The sequence below is a fragment of the Hoplias malabaricus genome, chromosome 15 (genome assembly GCF_029633855.1).
Source record: "Hoplias malabaricus isolate fHopMal1 chromosome 15, fHopMal1.hap1, whole genome shotgun sequence".
Taxonomy (NCBI): Eukaryota; Metazoa; Chordata; class Actinopteri; order Characiformes; family Erythrinidae; genus Hoplias; species Hoplias malabaricus.
The window spans coordinates 19,884,866-19,906,121 of record NC_089814.1 but is presented as its reverse complement, the minus strand read 5'-3'; the positions used below and the strand labels follow the sequence as shown (position 1 = coordinate 19,906,121).

Genomic DNA, 21,256 nt, shown 5'->3' with positions numbered 1-21,256 from the left:
TTTTCTACATCTAGGACAGGCATGCATAGTGTTAAAGGTCAAAGCCTGGTAAACTAAACCTGCAAGCAAAACAGTTGCTTATTAAGAAAGCTCAGTCAAATCATGACTTCATATACAGATCATGCACAGTGAGGAGTTAAAAATGAAACAATGTTGTGTGAACTGACCTGGTTGCTCTTTCTCACTGGCAGCAATTGCCTGTTCCAATGCTTCCTTCTCTGATGTCTCTTTGCTGTTTTTACACTCGCACAAAACAGATTTGGAGAGTAGTTCTAGCTGAATGGCTTCACTTAGCGGCAAGTCAGTGGATTTTAAAGACAATGAACTAATTTTTTCAGGAGAATCTTGGGGAGATGCAGGAGGAGGAGAGGGCTGAAGCACAACATTTTCTGGTCCTTTACTAGGCAAGGAAGGATCTGTAGTTTCGGAAATACTTAATGGGGCTAACGCAGAAAATTTGTCACTGCTCTCAAGAGACTGGAAAGGAACTTTCTCAGAAGAGGCCACTTGCTTAGCTGGACTGAGGTCAGGAGACTGATGAGGGCTGGTGACTTCTGCGCGGATAGGTGAGACCGGCTCTGAGTCACTGGCACTGCCAGGACTCCTCTTCAGATTTGCAGCATCAGTCTCATTTGAAAGGATGGAACTCTCTGCTAAGGGCAGACTGCATTGGAAAGACATAGGGTCAAAGTCCAAAGTGGCCATGCCGATGTCGGGAGGACTCAAATCCACATCGTCAGCAGAGCGTGGTGGAGAGATGAGTGCTGGCACACAGATTGGGCCATCATCCCCATCACTGTCTCCATGACCCACATTATCATAAGAATTGCAGTGCTGCCTGGTGTCAAGCAGGTCACCGTTGAAGGATGTGGATAAGGCATCACTACTCGAGCGAGGTCTCCGGGTACGGTACATTTTAGACTCACCTAGGTTTAAACAGACAATACATTAAAACCATCCGAAGCACGTATGTGATTTCCAGGAAAGTGCAGTATGTGGGAGAACTTACCTTCAACATTGTGTAGTGAGCTAAGGGACTCCTCACTTTTTGCAGATCGAAGTGTGCCAGTATCTCCTCTACCTCCTGATAATGCCATGGCTTTGAGTTCATTAGGTTCACTTGGGTTGCGGTGTAGTTTGCGCTTAGATATAGAGGAAGACTTGCCAAGGTTAAAAAAAGACCGCCAACTGCCAACTGGAGATTTCTTTGATTTTATAGGTTGTCGTTTTCTGTCCAGAAAGAAAAATAACGGGAAAAGTGTCCTCGTTAAGTGGTCTGTTTATTAACGTATCAAAAATAATCAATTTATACAAATATTTTTTATATTTTAGCTGTGATTTAACAAACCTCTCAGTGGGGAATTCAATGACAGTGTGGAATTTGCCCTGTAAAGCAGCAGGACCTTCTCCCACTTCAATATATTTGCTATCTGCAGTGACAGGAGAGTTGATCTGGGCTTGGGTACGTGCCTGTGCTTCCTCTAGTGTCAGCAGCTTTGTGGAAGGAGAGGGCACCAGCAGTGATTTTGGACGAGATAAAGAATTGTGACCTACAAGTACAAAGAGTCATAAAATTAACTGACAGATTAATAAAATTGACAGAAAAGTTTCATAAACTGAATATTAAAAAACAAATATTATAAGTTCTGGACAAACTATATCTTTTGATATATATCTTTTGATACTTTATCAAACATACCTGCTCCCTCTCTGATGAGTGAACTCAATTTAGGGCTGAAGAGAACATCTACATGGTTGAGAATAAACTCAACCACTACTGACTGTATTCGCACCTCCATGAAGGCAGCTGTTCCACTGAAGCATGCAGACTCTATCTGCTTAGACCTGTTAATACATAAAAATGTATTTTTACTATAAGAGCTTTGTGTGAAGAATAAATGCATTAGCTGTCAGACAGAAATGAAAGAAAGTGAAGACATGTTTCAAGACCTTGTTCCATATTGAATTGAAAATAGAATCCACCAAAACATGTTGGCTTTAACTTAACTGAAAAATATTACATTAGTCCTGATTCAAATTGCATCAATGCTGAACTGGCTATGTATTATATATGAATCAAAGTGCATTAGTTTGTTACTACTACCTTAGCATTACTGTATTATATTTACACCTGGAGATGTTCATCTGAAAGGTAAAGATTCACACCCTAGTTTATATGTTAAACAAGCTCTAAAAATAGGTTACAATACTTACCTCAGCAGGTTGGGAGCCCAAACAATGGCTAAATTTTTACTGTGCATATTCGTGACATAGCTGAATGTCGCCAGCCGTGACAAATGCCTCATCAGAAATTCCAAGGTTCTAAAAAGATAGATAAACAAAAAAATGTGTTTATTAAAATTCATAAATTGATAAACAAAGCTTAAATATGAGGTTTGTTTATTGTATCATCTTAAGAATTTATATGTTTTGTGTTGGGCACTAAATCATCCTTATTTTCCCCTTCTTTTTTGTTTCAAACATTTGTTTACAAATGATAGTTTACAGAAACTGTTCATAAATGTGTTCAAATTAAATGTGCTCTGGAAGCCTGCAGGGGGCACTGTGACCATTCTCTAACCTGTAATGTGGAGGAGGCAGCTGCTGGATGACATCATGTATTTTGATCAACCTCTCCTCGTCTGTAGCTGCTGACACTGCCTCCTAAAAGGGTGGAGGGGGAAGAGGAAAAAAAAAGAGGAGGGGGACTGAATCGGTGCCCATGTTGACCACTGGTGTTTCTGACACCAACAATAACAACAACTCTCTCACCCAGCCTAACAGAGCACTGCACTTTCACACCACTCTGCAGAGCCAAATACATAAAAGCAAAGGACTCAACCCCACCTTCAATGGCCATCTCTATTTCACCGCTTCCATAGCAACCTGGAAACATTTGTGCTTTCTTTACCCCTGCCTGTTTTATTTGCAGAGGGGCTTTTATCTAGAGATGCTGTAAATGTCCCTGTTGTATTTTGCATATGTATAAACTGTTTGAATGTCTAGCCTCTGAAAATAAAACGGGCATTGAATTTTGCTTATCCAAATGACTGAAACTTATCCCTCTCATGAAGAGGTTTAAAACATGAGTATATATTCTACTTTGCATCAGTCAGATAAGTGACCATTAATGCTTTTCATAACCAGATATGGCACCAAAAGTGGCATGGCATTATTTCACTTACACATGGACAGCCTTGTTCATCAAATACAATAGACTCTTTTCAAGCATCTGACATGTGTGTGTGAAACTCAAGTATATGTTGCATGGATTCAAAGTGATAATGTTTCCAATAAAAAAAAGTGCTTACTGAGAATTTCTCATAGAGCTGGTAGGTAAGCAGTGGGTTGGGCAGCTCTCTAAAATAAAGCTTGCAGAGTGAGCCAACACAGTGTATGTCCTGGATGTAAACATCTTTTGTCAGGTCTGGGATCTGTTCTGAATCAAATTCATGCCTAAAGGGAAGAAAAAAGAAGAAATGTGTTACTGAGGGAATGTGCAACTTTTATTGGAAATCATACAATTCAAAAATACTGTGAATTATATGGTACATTTTTATCTCATATTCACTTTCCAAATTAAAACAATAATTAACATTTCATATATATATATTTATCTGAGATAAACACAAAGCTAATTATGAGAGTAACCTGTTAAACCTGTGTCATCAGGAAGCTGTATTTTAAACTATTTCCACAGTTTTACTGTTTAGAATTAGCATGAATCCCAGATTAGATTTACAGAGTAGTGTGCTTTTGTAATTTTCAGCTTAGTTTCTGTCCCATACCGCAGTTTCTGGATGTTGGAGGCAATCCCAGAGAGTCGATACATTCCATCCACAACTCCATGCTTCTCAATGAACTCTGTGCAACTCTTGAGTACCTGGGGAACTAGAGATTTACATGAAGTGTTAGGTCTATTGTGTGAATTTTAATTTAGCATTCATTTACATTTTAGGTGAAAAGCCTTAATAATATTTAAAATAGATTTTAAATTTATTGTATTCTACATAAAACTTTGCTTTATTTATGTTTATATACAACTGTTATGAGTGGTTCCCCATTAAGATCCTTTAGTTTATTGAATACTTGAAAGTTATTGGGACAAGACTAACACCATAAACCAATCCAGTCTACAAAAGTGACAAATTTATTTCATCAGTAAACATCTACACTGTGGTGGCGCAACAAAAACTCAAGCCTTTCAACTTTTCACCAAAAAGTAGACCAATTGAGGAAAAGGGAGATACCCCTGCCTGGCCTCCCACTTTTAACAAACGTTATCCGGATGATGAGTGAGGCAGAAAACCTCTCGGAAGCAGCTGTTCAACTGAATTCCTGACATAGCAGTTTGCAGTGGAAAATCCTCAAGCCATATAAAAACCCATTCTGAACCACCTCAAGCGTACTCATAAGGATGAAAATATGGCATGCTCTTGAATTCAGTATAAACAGTGAAAGGCAGACATCGCTGAGGATTCTAAATTAGAGGGACAAATGGGTCACTCATAAAGCTATGCTCTTTCTTCAGCTGTAATTCCAGATCCATAACTGACTCTTTTACCGAGTGTTGTAATAATGCGATAAATAATTTATGCTTAGTGTGTAGTTCTTGAAAAATAAAGTTTGAAAGGGAATAAACTGTCAGATATCCACCTCCTAAATCTTCATACAATTCAAAGTACCACCACTGTGTTGGGGAGGGGGTCAGGTAAACACTTTAGAGAGAAAAGAGGTCAAATCAATGTAAATTATATAAAAGGTGTATCTACCAAAATCATGAAATCATCGCTTACTTTGTTCCAAGAAAATTGTCAATCTGTTCTATTCCAACATTTCCTCAAGCAGGATTGCAAGGCATTTAAGTCTTTAGCCATTTTCTGTACATAATATTTTGAGAGGAATTAGTAAATCCAGAAAAATCTCAGTCCATGCAGGGCAAGGCCATAGCCCACTGTTGAATCGTGTGACCTTTGAGCCCTAGGCAGCATTGAAGGAGAAACCATCATGCTACTGTGCTAAATATAGTCACAAAATTTCACTTGCAAAACTCCTGTTTGTTTGTATCCTCAGTTTTCAAAAAAATTTGAAAGTGTAATATAAAGGACTGGTGATGTAACACAGTGGTAAGATGTCTCTATCCCAGTCCTTGGGTATGTTTCAGGCATCAAATAAAAATGTTTATATTTACAAAACACAAAGTTTGTCAATGAAAACATTTTTTCCCTTTCTTTTTTTTAATATATATATATATATATATATATATATATATATATATATATATATATATATATTTATATATATATATATTTTTTTTTTTTTAACTATTATATGTTGTAATGGTTGCAAAGCCTTTTCAAGTTGCATGGCACCCTTTAAAAAGAACAGGCTGTGGGTTTTTAGAGTAGGCAATAGTTCAAGGCAGATTCTGGAGACTAACAAACAGATCAGAGGTTGAAAGCTGCCAGGGAGCTTTGAATCAATGGAGAAGAAATCTCCAGACACTGCCTTCCAAACCATTCCATCTGACCTTTATACCCCTTTAAGCCACAAAGCTGCTATGGTAACTAAACCAAGCAGGCATAGCCAACAGTGATGCTGGGGGTCAAGTGCATGTTCTAGGCCTCACAGACAGAATTACTCACTATGGCTGGAGACAAGCCAAGCCCTTCGTAAGATGGGCACTATGACCTCTCTTCTACCCAAGCTATGAGCATAAGGACAAAATCTGTTTTTAAAGGCCAACACTGGGTTTAAAAACTCACCGTCATGGCCAGAGTTGAGGAGGTGCTCTCCCAGGTCACAGCCAAACACCCTCTCTCTGAGGATCCCTCGCTGTTTCAGCTTCTGCTTGGTGGGCCGGGACTTCATGAAGGTGCGCAGGAACGTGATCAACTTTCCGTGTTTCTTGGACACTAAGAGACATTTAGAAAGAATCAAATCTATCAATGGCTCTCACTGTGTTAAATGGATGAATCACCCATTTTGACCTAATGCAAACCTAGTGAATAAATTATAAAATATCCATCCTGTCTCTTTCATGATATTCAGACATTAGTCCTTGCATATCGTGCAGCTTCTGTGGAGTCATGATCTATGATTTACACCAAAACAGTGTGAAGAGACGGTAGCACACATGGCACCTTAACTTACCTAACAAAGATTACCACAAAGACTGCCGAACTCTGAGTACACAATGCTGTGGGCAGTGAGGTGTGCATTAGGCCTTCCATTCATTTGATTTCTAAAACAGAATGAAGTACATAGCTGGTCTGGTCTTCTATCCTGCTTTTACTGACAAGTGTTAGCCATCGCAGTAATGCAAATGCAGTCCAGAAATCTGCTGTATAATTTGTATGAGTAGCTCTTAGACTAACTAGTGGAAACATGGGCAGGGGATAATGAAGATAAATGCCAGGCAGCTCATTGGAAAATAAACCTCACCTAGAGTGCTTAAACTCTCACTGGTAGTGAAACAAGTGCAGTACATAAAGACAATTTCATTTTTGTAATATAAAAAGCAAACTATGTCAAGCATAAAGTGAATCAGCCGTATTTTTTTTAGTTTGCTTTCACACAGAAAACATTCCCAGAATTTCCCAGGGAACTGTCTGGATCTGGAAGCTGTTTAGATCAGAAAATCAGCTGTTGCTTGAAACACATGGGGAAACTATAAAGAGCCAAAATCTGAGCTATCGTAACTGCCGACTCTCCCATAGGAAAGACTCATTCTGAGTGCATGAGAGAGAGAGAGAGTGTGTGTGTGTGTGTGTGTGTGTGTGCACTTTGACACAGGATACTGAACAGTGATATTTCCGGAATAATTTCAATCACCACTGTGTCTCCTTAAAACGCATTCCATTCCATGTGGATTTAACGGATACATACAACGATCTACTACACTGAAACCACAAGGGACCAAACCGAATATGCATCACAAATGTATTTTCCAAGTCTCATTCATTTGCAACCTATATTTTTTACCTTATTACTGGAAAAAATGTAAAATAAAAATCACACTTAAGATATCTCAAAGCCATTTTGACACTCAAATATAACTGCTGCTCATTCTGTTAAATTACTTTTTGTTAGTTTCTCAAAATCTTAATTGTAAAAGAATCCATCACAGGTATTTCTTATTCTACTTTTTAAAGGCCAGTAATGCTAGAGATATGGATTTCACAGATCCTTTTCTTGCACAGACTGCCAAGAAACGCCAAACAGACATGCATTAGGGCCCTGAGAAGCTACAGGCAAGTGTTTATAGCCAGCAGTAGTAAGTGTCATTAATGCTACGAGTGCTTTTGAATGTGTGACAGTCTCAGGCTGTACCAAACCCTGGCTGAGTGACAACATGATAGAATGTGCCCTACACATGGACGTAATACACAATTTAGATAATTAAGACTGACCAAGAGTTGCTCTACTGAAAATGTGCCCTGTCACTTGAGACATAATAAAGTATGTATATAATACCCAGATATTACAACTGCATATGAAATATTCCAAGTCTATCTTCTTACTCAGTCTATATATAAAAAAACACACACACATACATAGGTATGTGTGTATATGAAGAAAACCTATAAGCTTTTACACGGCATTGGGGAAAAAACAAGAAACAAATCAAAAAAAAAAAAAAAAAAAAAAAAAAAAAACCTGAAGAGTTCTGTTGTCATAACTTGACAACCACATTTAGTGATTCTCTAAGGAAACAATTCAGTGATTCAGTTTAGACACATGCTGGAATAATTTGTGGTAAGAAAACCAAGAATCCAGATTTGAAAACAAGTGACTGAGAAACTAGCGAGAAAAGAGCAAATGGAAACACTACGTTAAGTTCATGACGTTGTATGGGCTAACTCCTTATCCTTCATCTTAAACAGACTGTTCATGTTAACGGAATGTGCCAACTTCCCTGAAAACATTGGAAATAAATTCTTACCTTATGAAGACAAAAGGGATTCAGCACAAGTTCGGACTAAGCAGGACTAAGAGTAAGCCTCAGCCCGGCCGGCCAGCACAGCAACAACCACAGCTCCATTCACCCGGTATAAACTTACAGTCAGCTTTCCCCCACTGCCCCTCCTGCATTTTTTCCCCTTCAGTAGTTGTCCAGCCCCTAGTATCAGCTTTCAGCCAAGGAAGCCCGTAAAGGAGTCGATCATTTGGGTGGACTAAGCCAAACCGCTCCCACCACCATGCACAGATCCAGAGGGAAAACTCTCAGCGCTGTCTACACTACTAACACACAGCAGCATGGCCATACCTTCAAAGCTTATCTAGGCTCTTTACTTAGTCAAATACTTACTTTCCACAAGGACCCTCTTTTTTGCAGACAGATTAATTGTTATTTGAAATATTTACTTTTTTTCTGCCAATGGGTCCTCTAACCCAGTAGTTACAGCCTATATCATACTGCTAAGCATTAACTAAAGACACGCCTTCTGCTCCAAGGCCAGGCACCGTTCAGCAACATGAATAAAGAAAATCTTATCTTCTATTAACTGCTTTGACCCAGGCAATAGCTTATGTGGCTGTAAGTGTTGTACAATGAAACAGACACAATATATTCTGCTACATCTAGACATTGCAGAGGATAGTAATAATTAATTTGATACAATCTGCTGTACAATACAGATGTATGAGGCCATTTATTTAATTCCCAGCACAAACAGCCATTTAGTACAATAGAAGTACTACATAAAAGCTTCATCAACTAAATATCATGTCAAAATATCTATTTTTACCACTTGGCCATCTGTAGACCTTCCATTCCTTTTGGGAATATTGCTTTCAGTTTTTCTAAGTAATCTAAAAGGGTATTTTCCCCCTCACACATTTTTTCCTCTTATCTTCCCAAACATGTTGATGTTGAGATTTGGCCATTTGTGTAGTCAGTCTGGTAACTAGAAAACACCACCTACCTGGTCTTGCAGTGTTGTATATCCTTTGTCTTTCTCAGGGCTAATCTTAGTAATGAAAATATTCTTTTGTATTTAATCTCTTCAGAAGTATGACATAAATAAATGTATAACTTGTACTTAATGCCAATTACAGCTGGCAATTAAATGCATGGTACCCTCCAACATCATTATATAGCACTGTATAGTTAATTCTCACAGGGTTAACATTTGTGTGTTTATAACAACTTAATACATTCAAATTGTCATAATCCCTACTGGAATTATTTGAGTACTGCATCTACAAAAAAGGCTTATGAACAATACACTTCACTCAAACACAGCTCTCTCTCACACACACACACACACAGGTCAGGCAGGAAATGAACGATACCGCCTAGGAGAAGAAGACAGTGTTCCTCAAAACAGTCTCTCACAGTTATACTCAGCTGTCTTGGCTTGTTAACACACACAGCTGCCCTTTGCTCCTATGAGAGGAAGATATCGCTGTTCCACAAGGAAGTGGGGGATCCAGAGAGAGTAAAAGAAGCAACATCTGGACAAGCACCTGCCCTGAGTGAAGGCTAAACTTACTCTAAATTAGCTTTCAAGAAAAACACTGTGTGTGTGTGCGTGTGTGTGTGTGTGTGTGTGTGTGCCTGCATGTGTCAGTCACTTTGAGATACAGATGAAAATGACATGAAAAGCATTTTTTCATAATCAAATTCTGAAAATAAAATGAACTAAGTACATTTTTGCTTTGAATCACTGTAGCCAGGGAAAGTAAAGATTAAGCTTAACCATTTACTCAAAGCATGCCTGTCTCAAGACACTTAAGTCACACCAAGTGAATCATTCATAATGCTCTCTTGGTTCAGGCAGACTTCAGACACCCTGAACGCTCTCCACCTGCTGGGGAGCTGAAGAAAAGCCTGTATTTGAACACGCCAGGGAAGCTGAGAAGAATGCAGTATTTTAGACACCATAAAGAGACTGTAGTTCATATTGTGACAGGACAATAATGGACTTATTTTATAGCCCTGCTTTAACGTGGTTTAGTAAAACAACTTTGAAGTGATGAAAGCGCAGCATGATCATATTGACAGTGTAGATATTCACAAGTAGTGTATAAAGAGCAGTGCTGTAACTATGCTATCTGAAGTGGAGCCGATTAGAAATAAAGAAAACATTGACAGAGAAAAATTTGGGCACAGGTACATTAACTGTTGACTTGGCCTCTATAAAATGCAAAGCACAGACAGAGGCATTCATGCACATTACAAATGAGGAAGTGTAAAAGTAATTGTAGCAGACGAGAACAAGTGGAAGGTTAAATTTCAAACCAAGAAAACAGTGAACCTTAGAGTAAAAACAACTTATGGTGACAGGACTTAGTGCTGGGCAATTCTGATCCAATAAAATAAAACTATATTTTTCTAAATACAGTACTATGACAATGCCTCTTTTTTCAGTGTACAGAATTCATTAATTCTATAACAGCTTACTTAGGGTCGCGGTGGGTCCAGAGCCTACCCGGAATCACTGGGTGCAAAATGGGAACACTCCCTGAAGGGGGCAGTGTAGAGAATGGTTTAAAATGATTTTACTTGGAAATATGTATATTTTTGGATATATGCTAATTTAGATTACACATTGCCCAGCACTTGTAAAACCTGGAAGTGTAGAAGAGACATGTACTACAAGAATGACTACATAGACTACACACTGTGGAAATAGTGGAGTAGTGGTATTAATGCAGACTAGTGACTAATCAAAGATAAGTGTCAGTGTCTCCAAGAACAGGGCGACAGGCAGTGACTGTGCAGAGAAGCACAGCAGTGGACTTGTGGTTAGTTATTGGTTAGGGACACAGAGGAACTGTTTGGTCTACCTGAGCTCAGCCTGTAGGGGTTTAATGGGTCGGGTACCCATGCACTGTCCTGCTTTACACTCTCCATCTCCAAATCTGCATGCAGGAGAGAGAGAAGCCCAGGGAGTCTGTTAGAGAGCATGTGAACAGCAGCTGCCCTTGCAACTCTCCGTTGGTTTGGCAGATGACACTTTGTAAGGAGAACAGAAAAAAGAAACACACTTCCCTCTGCATTCCCTGTCTATTAGGCAATGTTTTACAATGGTTCAGAGAAGCCATAAACTGATAATAAACAAGCTAGTGCAGTAAAAAGAAATGCACTTAAAGAAATAAAGATTAGGCTAGTATAGAAGAGAGTGCTGTGTGTAGGTCAGAGTGCTCTCTGTAGGTTCACTGGGAATTAGAAATACCACTTAAAGACAATGCTAAATCATACGTTATAAAGACATGGGGGAAGTGGGGGAAGGGAGAGGGAGAGAGAGAGGGGGTGGAGATAGGGGAGAGTTGGGAAAGAGATGGGAGAGAGAGAGAGAGAGAGAGATGAAAAAGCAAAATAAAAATGTCAAAGAGAGCAAAACAAAGTACTGGACAGAGTTGTGCGATGGTCAGAAGTGCAGGGAAAAAGAGGGGGGAGAGGGAGAGAGAGAGAGAGAGAGGTTTGTACAGTGTGCAGATGAAAATTCTGTTGAGGTGAAAACTTTGGGGTGAATACCAGCACGCACAGGGTGGGAACAGACTCCAGGAAGCCGGCCGCAGACCAGAGCAGGGGGATGCTGAGGACCCAGTGGAGGGAGACACAATGACATGTCATTTAACATGCATGGGAAAGCGCCACACTCATGCAAATACACATAAAACAAGGTCATCAGTATGACATACAATCGGCCACTGGGAGAAGAGTGAACGTGCATGCAATAAAACGGTTAAACCATAGCAAAAAGCTTTTTATGAGATTTTAATGCAGTTATGCTCTTCATGTGATAAAGCATATAAACATAACGCACTGCATTCCTTCACCAGCACCAGGCTGTGCTTTGTAATCCCTTTATGAGAAAACAGTTTTAGACCACATCCTGAGGCACCGTGACTATTCTTTTCCCTGGACGCCCTAGTGCACTGATTACATGGCTCTATGCCTTCATGTCCCTGTTCTGATATTGTTCCCTGAAGATCATGCAGGCTGTATATACTGCCCACCCAGAGGCAGGACACTGATTAGTTTGATGAGTCAGGATGAGTCACAGCTTTGGGGATGCCAGGATGCACTGATGTGAAGCATGAAAAGGCCAGAATATCAGCAAAAAGGCCTGTGCTGTTCTAATGCCCTCTAGAGTACTTGACAGGACAGAAGATGATGTAAAGGGGCCTCTCTTCAGCTTTTGGGGCTTCAAAAGAGTCCACTACAAACATGAAAAATTTCATCATTCATGCTGCAACTATCAAAGCCTGAAACACTCCATTTCACACTTCTGTTAAATCAAGAAGTTGCAGCAGACTTTGTAGCATTTAGGCACACTGCTGCTAGCTTAATAAAGGAGTGTGTTATACTCGAAAATATATGGTAGGTTTAAAAACAATATTTTACAAAAATACCCATGGAAAATAAACCTTAAGAAAAACAAGGCAGATATGTTCCGTACAGATTGAGTCTCGAGTCTAGTGTGAGTTTCGAGTCAGTTGAGAATTTTAGTTTAGTGCCTTTATTTGCTGCATTGTAAGATACAAAAGTTAACTCTAAATAAAAACCTGTCAGGCTTGTCACAGCTTCACATAACAAGCTTTTCATTCCGGAAAAAAAACCCTTTGGGCTAAAATACAGAACTTAAAATGTCCCATAGAACATAAAAGCAAATGAAACTGAAATGGTTGGGTTATTTTTCAGTTTAAATAGCACATATACTCGCTAGCTAGCACAACAGCTAAATCAGATCAAGTTTTATAAGGAATGTGAACTGTAATTTACTGAATGTTCTGCTAGCTGTTGGCACTGCTTTATTTACTTACTTTTCAAACTGCATGCTGTACAACAATTTCAAGTGTTTTTTACTTTAAATACATTTACTGTAAGTCATTCAGTGGTGTACTGTTTTACTACTGGACACTGTATAGAGCCTGACTCCAGTGTGAGCTGCAGGAGAGGGAAACAAATAAGCTAATTGCCGCACAGGACTGCAGAAAAAAAGTACTTCAAAATCAGTTTCTTTTTCACATTTATAGCAATAACTTACAATAACTAATTCAATGCATTTTGTTAAACACCCCCCCCCCCCCAGACTAAAATTTCAAAACTCATGAGTCTCAAGCTGGAGTTAGTTGAGAGCAGCCATGAGTCAGTCAGCACAACTTGAGGGTCAAAGTGTTTGCATTGAGACTGAGAGAATAAAGGGAAAAAAAACGGCATGTGGAAGTGAAAACTTTGAGTAAGCACAGATATGTTATTTGCAGACTGTGGACAGAAAGCTAGGATGTTTGAAATCATTTGCATTTCAGTTTGCTCTGAGTCCTGGAAACTCTAGCTGACAGCCTAGGAAACTCTGTCGTAAGAACTGAAAAATATTCCTCCATTATTCTTTCAAACAGCAGCCTGTATGGTATCACATGAGAGCATTTAGTCTTCTCCCATTTGACAGGGCTCTAGGAGCAGTGATTCATCTCACAGTTTCGGGAGTTTCCTCTCAGCACCTGTCCCTGCTCACTCACACAGCCATACCACACAGCCTCGCTGCACGGCTGCTTCAGCACGTCACCTTATATCTCCTTCACAGGTCCGCCCTCTCTCCTCACCACCATTCACTAACTGTATTAGCTGCCATCAGTAGCACGTTGTCCATATGCTTTTAGATGATATGATACATACTGCAAAATCCTTAACAGCTTTGAACAGGATTTAAAGGTGTTTTTTGATGTTCAGAGACTGTCTTTTATTACATTCAGCACAAGGAGCAAGTACAGAGGTTGGTATTTAACAGACAACCTTAGTAGCCTGTGTGGTGTGTGTACGTGTGTTTATGTACTGGTACCTGGTTTTGGCACTGAATTGGTGACAGATTGAGGAACCTTGTCATTAATGAGCTCCACACACTCACTGGGAAAGAAGCCAACCTAAAGAGAACAAGAAAAAAATTGCAAACACATCAGCACATCAAATTCTCTACGTCTACAAAAAGCACCTTGTGCTAGCAGCAGCAGTTTCACAATGCAGAACATTACAGTCAGAATAACAAACAGTGTCAAGACATCATCAGTCACAACCCATACTGCATGTTTTGGGATGTGACTAATGCATGAAGCCAATGAGTTATGAGGCAAGGCATTTAGTAGAGGTGAACTTTGACCCTTTGGCAGTCATTTCATACTGGTGTAGTTTTATCATGAGTAACACTGCGTCTCGTAATATTAAAATGGTAGCCGATGAAAGCTTGTGCACTTACAGTAGGATTAGTTTTTTTTTACAAAGGTTTTCATTATTCAGGCTCAGATTGGATATAAGGACTTACATAAAGAAAGAGAACAAAAAATGAATGAAGGAAAAAAAAGATATTTCGAAACTGAGGCTCAAAAACCATTGGCAGTATAGAGAAAAGGGACCCCTGGTAACTATTCAAGACATTGTAAGTGTTCAAAGTGGCTACCTTCACAGAAAAAGTAGTAAAAGCTTTGATCTATAAGTAACAGGAGAAAATCAAACTCCACTCTTGTTTGAGATTGGAACAAATGTGAGAAGGCAATTGGAAAATATGGGTTGGAAAGGATGTGTAGCTTTTAAAAAGCTGTTACTGAGGAAAAAAAAAAGGTCCTGGAACAATGGACTGGCATTTGGAAAATAAATGTCTAAGCGTCTAAGCAATACCTAAGTGTTTTGAAATATTGAAAACAGTTCTTCAAAACATTATTATTATTATTATTATTATTATTATTATGATGGGGCAGCACAGTGGCGCAGCAGGTAGTGTCGCAGTCACACAGCTCCAGGGACCTGGAGGTTGTGGGTTCCATTCCCGCTCCGGGTGACTGTCTGTGATGAGTTGTCGTGTTCTCCCTGTGTCTGTGTGGGTTTCCTCTATGTGACTGTCTGTGAGGATTTTGCGTGTTCTCTCTGTGTCTGTGTGGGTTTCCACCGGGTGCTCTGGTTTCCCCCCACAGTCCAAAAACAAACGTTGGTAGGTTGATTGGCGACTCAAAAGTGTCTGTAGGTGTGAGTGTGTGAGTGAATGTGTGTGTGTGTTGCCCTGTGAAGGACTGGCGCCCCCTCCAGGGTGTATTCCTGCCTTGCACCCAATGATTCCAGGTAGGCTCTGGACCTACCACGACACTGAATTGGATAAGCGGTTACAGATTGGTTACACAGATGGATGGATTATTATAATTATTATTATTTCATTAATCCCCGTTACTTCCATCACACTTCCATCAGAACTCTAATAACTACACTGTAGCATAATGACAGACTTGAATGGTGGTAGTGTTGATTTCTAACAGTTTGATCAGAGGAGGATGTGTCCCCCTTGTGAGTCTAAGTTCCTCCCAAGGCTTCTTCATCCAGCCTCGAGGGAGTTTTTCCTTGCCACTGTCACCTTCAGCTTGCTCGTGTGGGGCTTTCTGATTTGCATTGTTACCTGTTCTGATACTAATTCTGCAAAGCTGCTTTGTGACAAAATCAGTTGTAAAAAGTGTTATATAAACATTGATTTGATTTTGATTTGATGAAGGCATTGAATACTGACAAATAAAAATAAATTGGTGTTGCTGTGTATTTTTCAAATATACATTTTTACTGAAATGGCCATTATTATATAATATTAATACATTAATTAATATGTAGCCTCTGACTTTTGCACAGTGCTGTACACGAGACCAGACAAGGGTTCATCCTAGTTCTGGATTACACAGCACTATCAATGGGTATTGTCCATTGCAAGAGAAAATGCATACGGAAATGAAAATGTAGTGTAGTGTGAGCTGCTAAGCAGTGTACTATGTTTAAATGAGCACACGGCTGAAAATATCTGCGCAAAACAAGTCAACCGTAAATGCTTATGCAGGTTAGTGGGTCTTGAATATGAAAGGATGGAACAGCATGCCTTCTCATAAAACCATCAGTTCTCCATTAAGGAACTGATCCAGGCCAAGCAATAAAACTGTTTTTTATTCAATTTCCATATACTGCAGTGAGAACACAGTGAATTTGTTACTCATTTGTTTGACAATAATAACGTAATGAGCCCTTGAACAAAATGTAGATGTACAGTGCACACGAGGATTCAAATTTCAGTTCAGCTCTCAGCAACAAAAGCAAAACAGCAAAAATCAACCCCTCACAAGTCTGATTTTTATCATTTCTAAACAGTGATTTTGGACTAGAAGGATCTAGGGGGAGCTTGTGTGTAAAAACCCGCTTCTCTATTCATCCTCAGTCATGATCTAACACAACCTTTGCCATTACCACTAAGCCTGATTACACACACGGACAATCCCTAACCCTTTTGGTCGTGTGTGCGTCTGTGTGACAGCTGGTGTTGTCTTTGGCTCATCCTCTCTCCAGACAGATGCTGACTACCTGACCTCCAGCAGCAGTCTGAGACTTATGAGCCAGACTGCCCTCTAGTGGCCACACTACACATCTGCTCCTATTAACCACAATATCCCCTGTGATGTGTGACAAATTATGGACAAAAGAAAAGCAAAATAGGACAACATCCAGCAGTCCAAAACATAAACATTAACACGACTGGAGGAAAGTTAGCAGTAATCAAGGGCAGGGCTATTTTTTTCAGATCCTTTAGGGATGACTGACAGATTCCATTTGGTAAAATGTGTAAGAGTAAATATAAGTAATTGCCAAAAGAAAAAGGATAAGAAAAACATGTATTAGCTACTGTCAACAAGATTAAAAATCAGCAGAGCATCAGCATGTATAATAGATCCACTCTACCCACACACTTCTGTGACATACCAAGACAGCCCAAGACCAATCCAACATGGCCTTATTCACAGCATTCCTGCCTGCTTGGCTGAGTGTGTGTTTGTGAGCTCCCCAGGGCCAGTGAAGAGCCAAAGACTTGGAAAATCAAACAGACTTGGTCTGCCATTACAGAGTTCTACAGCCTCTTGAGCTCAGTGCAAGGGAAGTTCAACCACAACCCAACACTGATTATTTTTTAATGGGATATGCTCATTCACAACTGATCAATATTCCACATATACAGCAAGATCGATATGCTAATCAACAGCTGAGGAAAAATAACACAACTATTTATTGTTTTTAGCTTCATTATTTGCAAAATGCAAACCTGAAATCCATGCTTCCCGCGCCACCACGTGGTATCCTCTTTAGGGGGCATGTCGATCACTGACACAATGTCTCCCACCTGAGAAGCAGACAACAGAATCACCTGTCATTTGACAATAACAAGGACTTTTACCAAGTCATCAGAACAGATAATAGAGAATCCAGCTGATAAGCGCATTCTGGAGAATGTATAGTGAAAATTCTATTCAACATAAGGTGATATAGTAGCATGCAAAAACTAAAAATATATTCTTTATAGGAAATAGGTGCCAACAGCTTTTGTTTTGTTAGTTTTGCAAATTAGGGGGATCCATGGCCTGGTGGTTAGGGAACTGGGCTTGTAACAGGAAGGTTCATGCCCCAGAGCTGGCACCTAACCCCAACTGCTCTCCGGGCACAGTGGCTAGGGCTGCCCATCGCTCTGAGCCTGTGTGCTCACTGCCACCTAGTGTTTCCTATTGTGTGTATAAATGTGTGTTTCACTGCACGGATTGGGTTAAATTTGCGGAGGACATATTCCTGTGTGCGCAAGCACAGTGACCAATAAAGTGATTCTAATTCTGATTCTAAATCTTTGCAGGATGGATGTAATAAAGCCAAACAACAAAGACAACGGTAATCACCTTAGTAGATAATGTACAAACCAAAAACTTGTAATAACTTGATTAGAAACAAATATGCATAAATATCCATTAAAACAATAACACAATTAAAATGTAGCATTTAAACAAATAAATCTGCAATCTGTTTCTCTTTCGGCAGAAGGTTAATTTTGCCTGCTTTTTTTTTTTTCCCCCCAAGAGGGCCATGATCAACTGACTGGTGGTTTGTTGCGTCCAAGCATTAGAAAAGTTCGTATCTTCTATGTCTTCTTCACCATTCTACACTTGAATAAGCGTATACTGCCTTATTGTCCTACTTGCCTCAAAAGACAGCTCATCAGCCGCCTGGGCAATGTAGCGTTTAATGACGTGAGCAGCTGCGATGGCAGGGACATTGATGGAGGACTCTTCATGCACCAACAAATGATTCCCTTTGTTGTCAACCTTGAAGAAAAACAGGATATGTCAGCTCAGTCAAAACATGGCACTCAGGCTAATTGCTGTATTAAAATGCTGTTTTACTGAGAGCTAATGAGTCTTTAAGCTTTTCTTTACAGCATTCGAGCACCCAACTCAACACTAGGATACACCAAAGCCTTTGTTAGTGGTCTGCCTCTTTCACTGAAACGAGTGAAAAGATAATGGTTCATACCTCCATCCATGTGAGGGCTGGCCCACAGTTTATCTTATTATCAGCAATTGCTGACAGACGGGAGAGGTAAGCCATCAGCATCTGGGATACTGCCTTTTGGAAGGGGAAAAAAAAAGAGAGTAAATGAAAGATTCTGAAAAAATCAAAGTGAGAAAGGTCTTCAAGCACAAACTGAAGCCTTGAAACACATATTCTAACACATTTGTAGAGCTACTACTTTCTTACAACCAATTTAGAAAGCATATAAAAATTACACCAAGTATAAAGGTTAGATTTCCCCAAAGAACCATCCTCATTAAGGCCATATTTATGGATAAATAATACAACACAAAAATAAGTGTGTGCCATCTCTGTAAAGATCTATTTTTGAAGTATGTAATATTATATTAGATCGGTTTTCTTCCAAGTAAAAAAAAGCACTCCGCAATCTGGTTTCCCTCCTGCTGTTTATTCTTTATCAACCTTGTTGAAAGAAATGAGAAGGAGTGCCAAAAAACACCTGCTTCTATTTCCACCACAATCACATCTAGTCACTTCAACAAAACCCACATAAGAGACCTTGATGTGTTTATTTGTGGTGTAACAATATGCTGTTTTTTGCATGGCCGCATTTCGGTGTGTGCCTGTGTGTTAGAGAGAGCTAGAAATGGAATGGGTAGAGAGACTGCTTTTACTTTAAGAGCATAATGGTGTCTCGAAAAGCTCAAACAGCTGCACTCAGAATTATAAACTGTGCTCAATTATAATTCCACATGGCTCTCACATTGAGTCATATGGCAAAGGGTGGTGAGGTGGAGCTGCTTCAACTTTAATGTAGCTCATGGATCTGTGTGAGTAAGAAAGAGCTCATGTATCAAGCCTTTCTTTTTAAAAATACTGCACATCAGCTTTCTTAAACACCAAGGCACTATCCTCATGAGAGTTTCCCCAGATAAAGCAGAAAAAAGAAGACATTCACACACCTTTAGAACAAGAACGCTGCTCAAGAATCTCTACTTGCCAGTCTTGCTTAAAACAGAATGTGGTTAAGGGCTGAGATTAAACCAAACTTACTGAACAGACTAGGATTTCTATCTTGGAGCAGTTTCCTCTTTTCTTAATAGGGATTTCAGCTGCAGTAAAAGATGGCTCTTCTATTGTAAAAAGCTTTATGAATAGCCCAGGCTGCCAAGATTGTCTCCACCAAGATCAGCAGTCCAAGAGCATCTTTAACAACCCTAAGTCACTTCTTAAAGGATCCCGTGAGGAGTCTGTCACTGTTGTACACTCCTGATCAGAAATGGAGAATGATCAAGCGCTCCACTGAAGCCATAGCACAGAACTCAGATATGACTCACAGAGCACTGATGGGGCCTTCTATACAGGTTCCACCCTGCTGTCACACAAAATCCTGAATAAATGCTGGCACCAGCCTACAAAAACCAGTCCAACTCAACACAAAGGCCAAGTGGAGCTGAAGAGAAGGCTTAATTATTTGGACGGCAACACAAGAACCAAGTAGTGAGCCATGGCAAGTCAAAAACACGTGTTCATATCATATAAATGTACAAAGAGCAGCACACAAAAGGCAGTAGAGCTCTAGCTACATGTGCAATAAAAAATGGCAGTCTGTCTTCCTTCAACTGTTTGTTTTCACCCTGGGATAAATGGGCAGGCTTCGCAATCAGTGGCAGTAACCAATCTTTCTGAATCTGACTAAACATTTCAACTTATGTCATCTTGTTCCAATTCAGTCAAACAAACAAATATGAGGCCAATTGTATTCAGATGGACACTGGACAAGAACAAGTTTGCAGTTGTTTCACATTAACCAATCGACAAATTTATACACTAAAAAACAAAGTGCCTGTGACTTTTATAGTGAGATTCAATTATAATAAGTATATTAACAACCACTGACATCCCAAATGACACCCCAATATAATTCAAATGAAACTACATTCTGAGGTGGAAGGAAAGGGAAAACAGTACATACTTATTCCATATGTAATTGATCAGATATTTATGGTTCATTATTTGCTTCTTTAATGTAATTCCTAGAATTATGAGGCCAAAAATGCTAACCAACACTACAAGACAATATTTACCCAAATATCTTACATAAAAACATGAGCAGAGCTATTCCTTATCCACTCAAATTGCAAAAAGTCCTCATTAAGGTCAAAAAGACTTGTTGGTCAGCATGTTTGAGAACACAGTATGACTTAATGTTAACCATAAAAATAAACAAAGCACCATTGCAAATTCATTGAGGAACTACAGTATCTCCCAGGAATGGGAGTTTCCCACTGAAGATAAGACTAACTCATGAAGAACCCAAATATACTTGGTCTATTCTTGCTAAATATAGCTTGATATGGAACCCACAGTACCATACTCATCCCCAAAGCTCTAAAATAATCTTGTGAACTCCTTCCTTAAGATGGCTGAGAGTGTTGTGTGGCACGTAGCAGCTGATTGCACAAGAAAGCCCATATTTAGCAGCAGAGAAGGAAAAAGCCATCCATTTCTGCTAACCATTATGAACTGTATTATCAACCACTCTGTCACACACAAACAGATCAATTTAGCTGTGAAAATATGCCACAGTTCAAGTATACTTTCCAGGCAAACAAAAAAGCCCAACACGGCAGAAGAGGCTTTTCAAACACAAAAAGCCTACAGAAATATATCTGACGGTCTGTACATTACACACTATTAGATCCATTTGCAGCGTTGGCTCCGACTCTTGCATCAGGCACAAGTAAAACACCCAAAGCTCTGGAGTAAGAGCTGTAAGGCAGGACATTCTCTCTAAGTGCACACATTGGAAACAACTGACCATTGCTGTAAAAAGTTAAGAGTTTACAAAACCATTTACTGACTCTATGGGAGGAGTCAGGGCAGGTCAGAGCAATCAGCAGTATGCTATTTTTTTATAATAACCTCAACCTGAACTTT

General features: G+C 39.5%; 1 protein-coding gene across 2 annotated transcripts in view; it reads right to left on the bottom strand.

Annotated features, from left to right (window-relative positions):
• Nucleotides 1–21,256, bottom strand: part of arhgap32b (Rho GTPase activating protein 32b) — an 88,061-nt gene that overhangs the window by 6,405 nt on the left and 60,400 nt on the right. Inside the window, exons 8-22 of one of the 2 annotated variants that reach the window (XM_066645077.1) lie at nt 18,317–18,409; nt 17,986–18,108; nt 17,064–17,141; nt 13,794–13,875; nt 11,496–11,546; nt 10,795–10,869; nt 5,766–5,915; nt 3,789–3,891; nt 3,312–3,456; nt 2,582–2,664; nt 2,215–2,322; nt 1,700–1,845; nt 1,349–1,550; nt 1,010–1,230; nt 168–926 (exon numbers count right to left, since the gene is read on the bottom strand). In XM_066645077.1, the coding sequence (XP_066501174.1) occupies nt 168–926; nt 1,010–1,230; nt 1,349–1,550; nt 1,700–1,845; nt 2,215–2,322; nt 2,582–2,664; nt 3,312–3,456; nt 3,789–3,891; nt 5,766–5,915; nt 10,795–10,869; nt 11,496–11,546; nt 13,794–13,875; nt 17,064–17,141; nt 17,986–18,108; nt 18,317–18,409 (2,419 nt within the window). The remainder of the gene's footprint in view (nt 1–167; nt 927–1,009; nt 1,231–1,348; nt 1,551–1,699; nt 1,846–2,214; nt 2,323–2,581; nt 2,665–3,311; nt 3,457–3,788; nt 3,892–5,765; nt 5,916–10,794; nt 10,870–11,495; nt 11,547–13,793; nt 13,876–17,063; nt 17,142–17,985; nt 18,109–18,316; nt 18,410–21,256) is intronic. The other variant, XM_066645078.1, reaches the window with a different exon arrangement.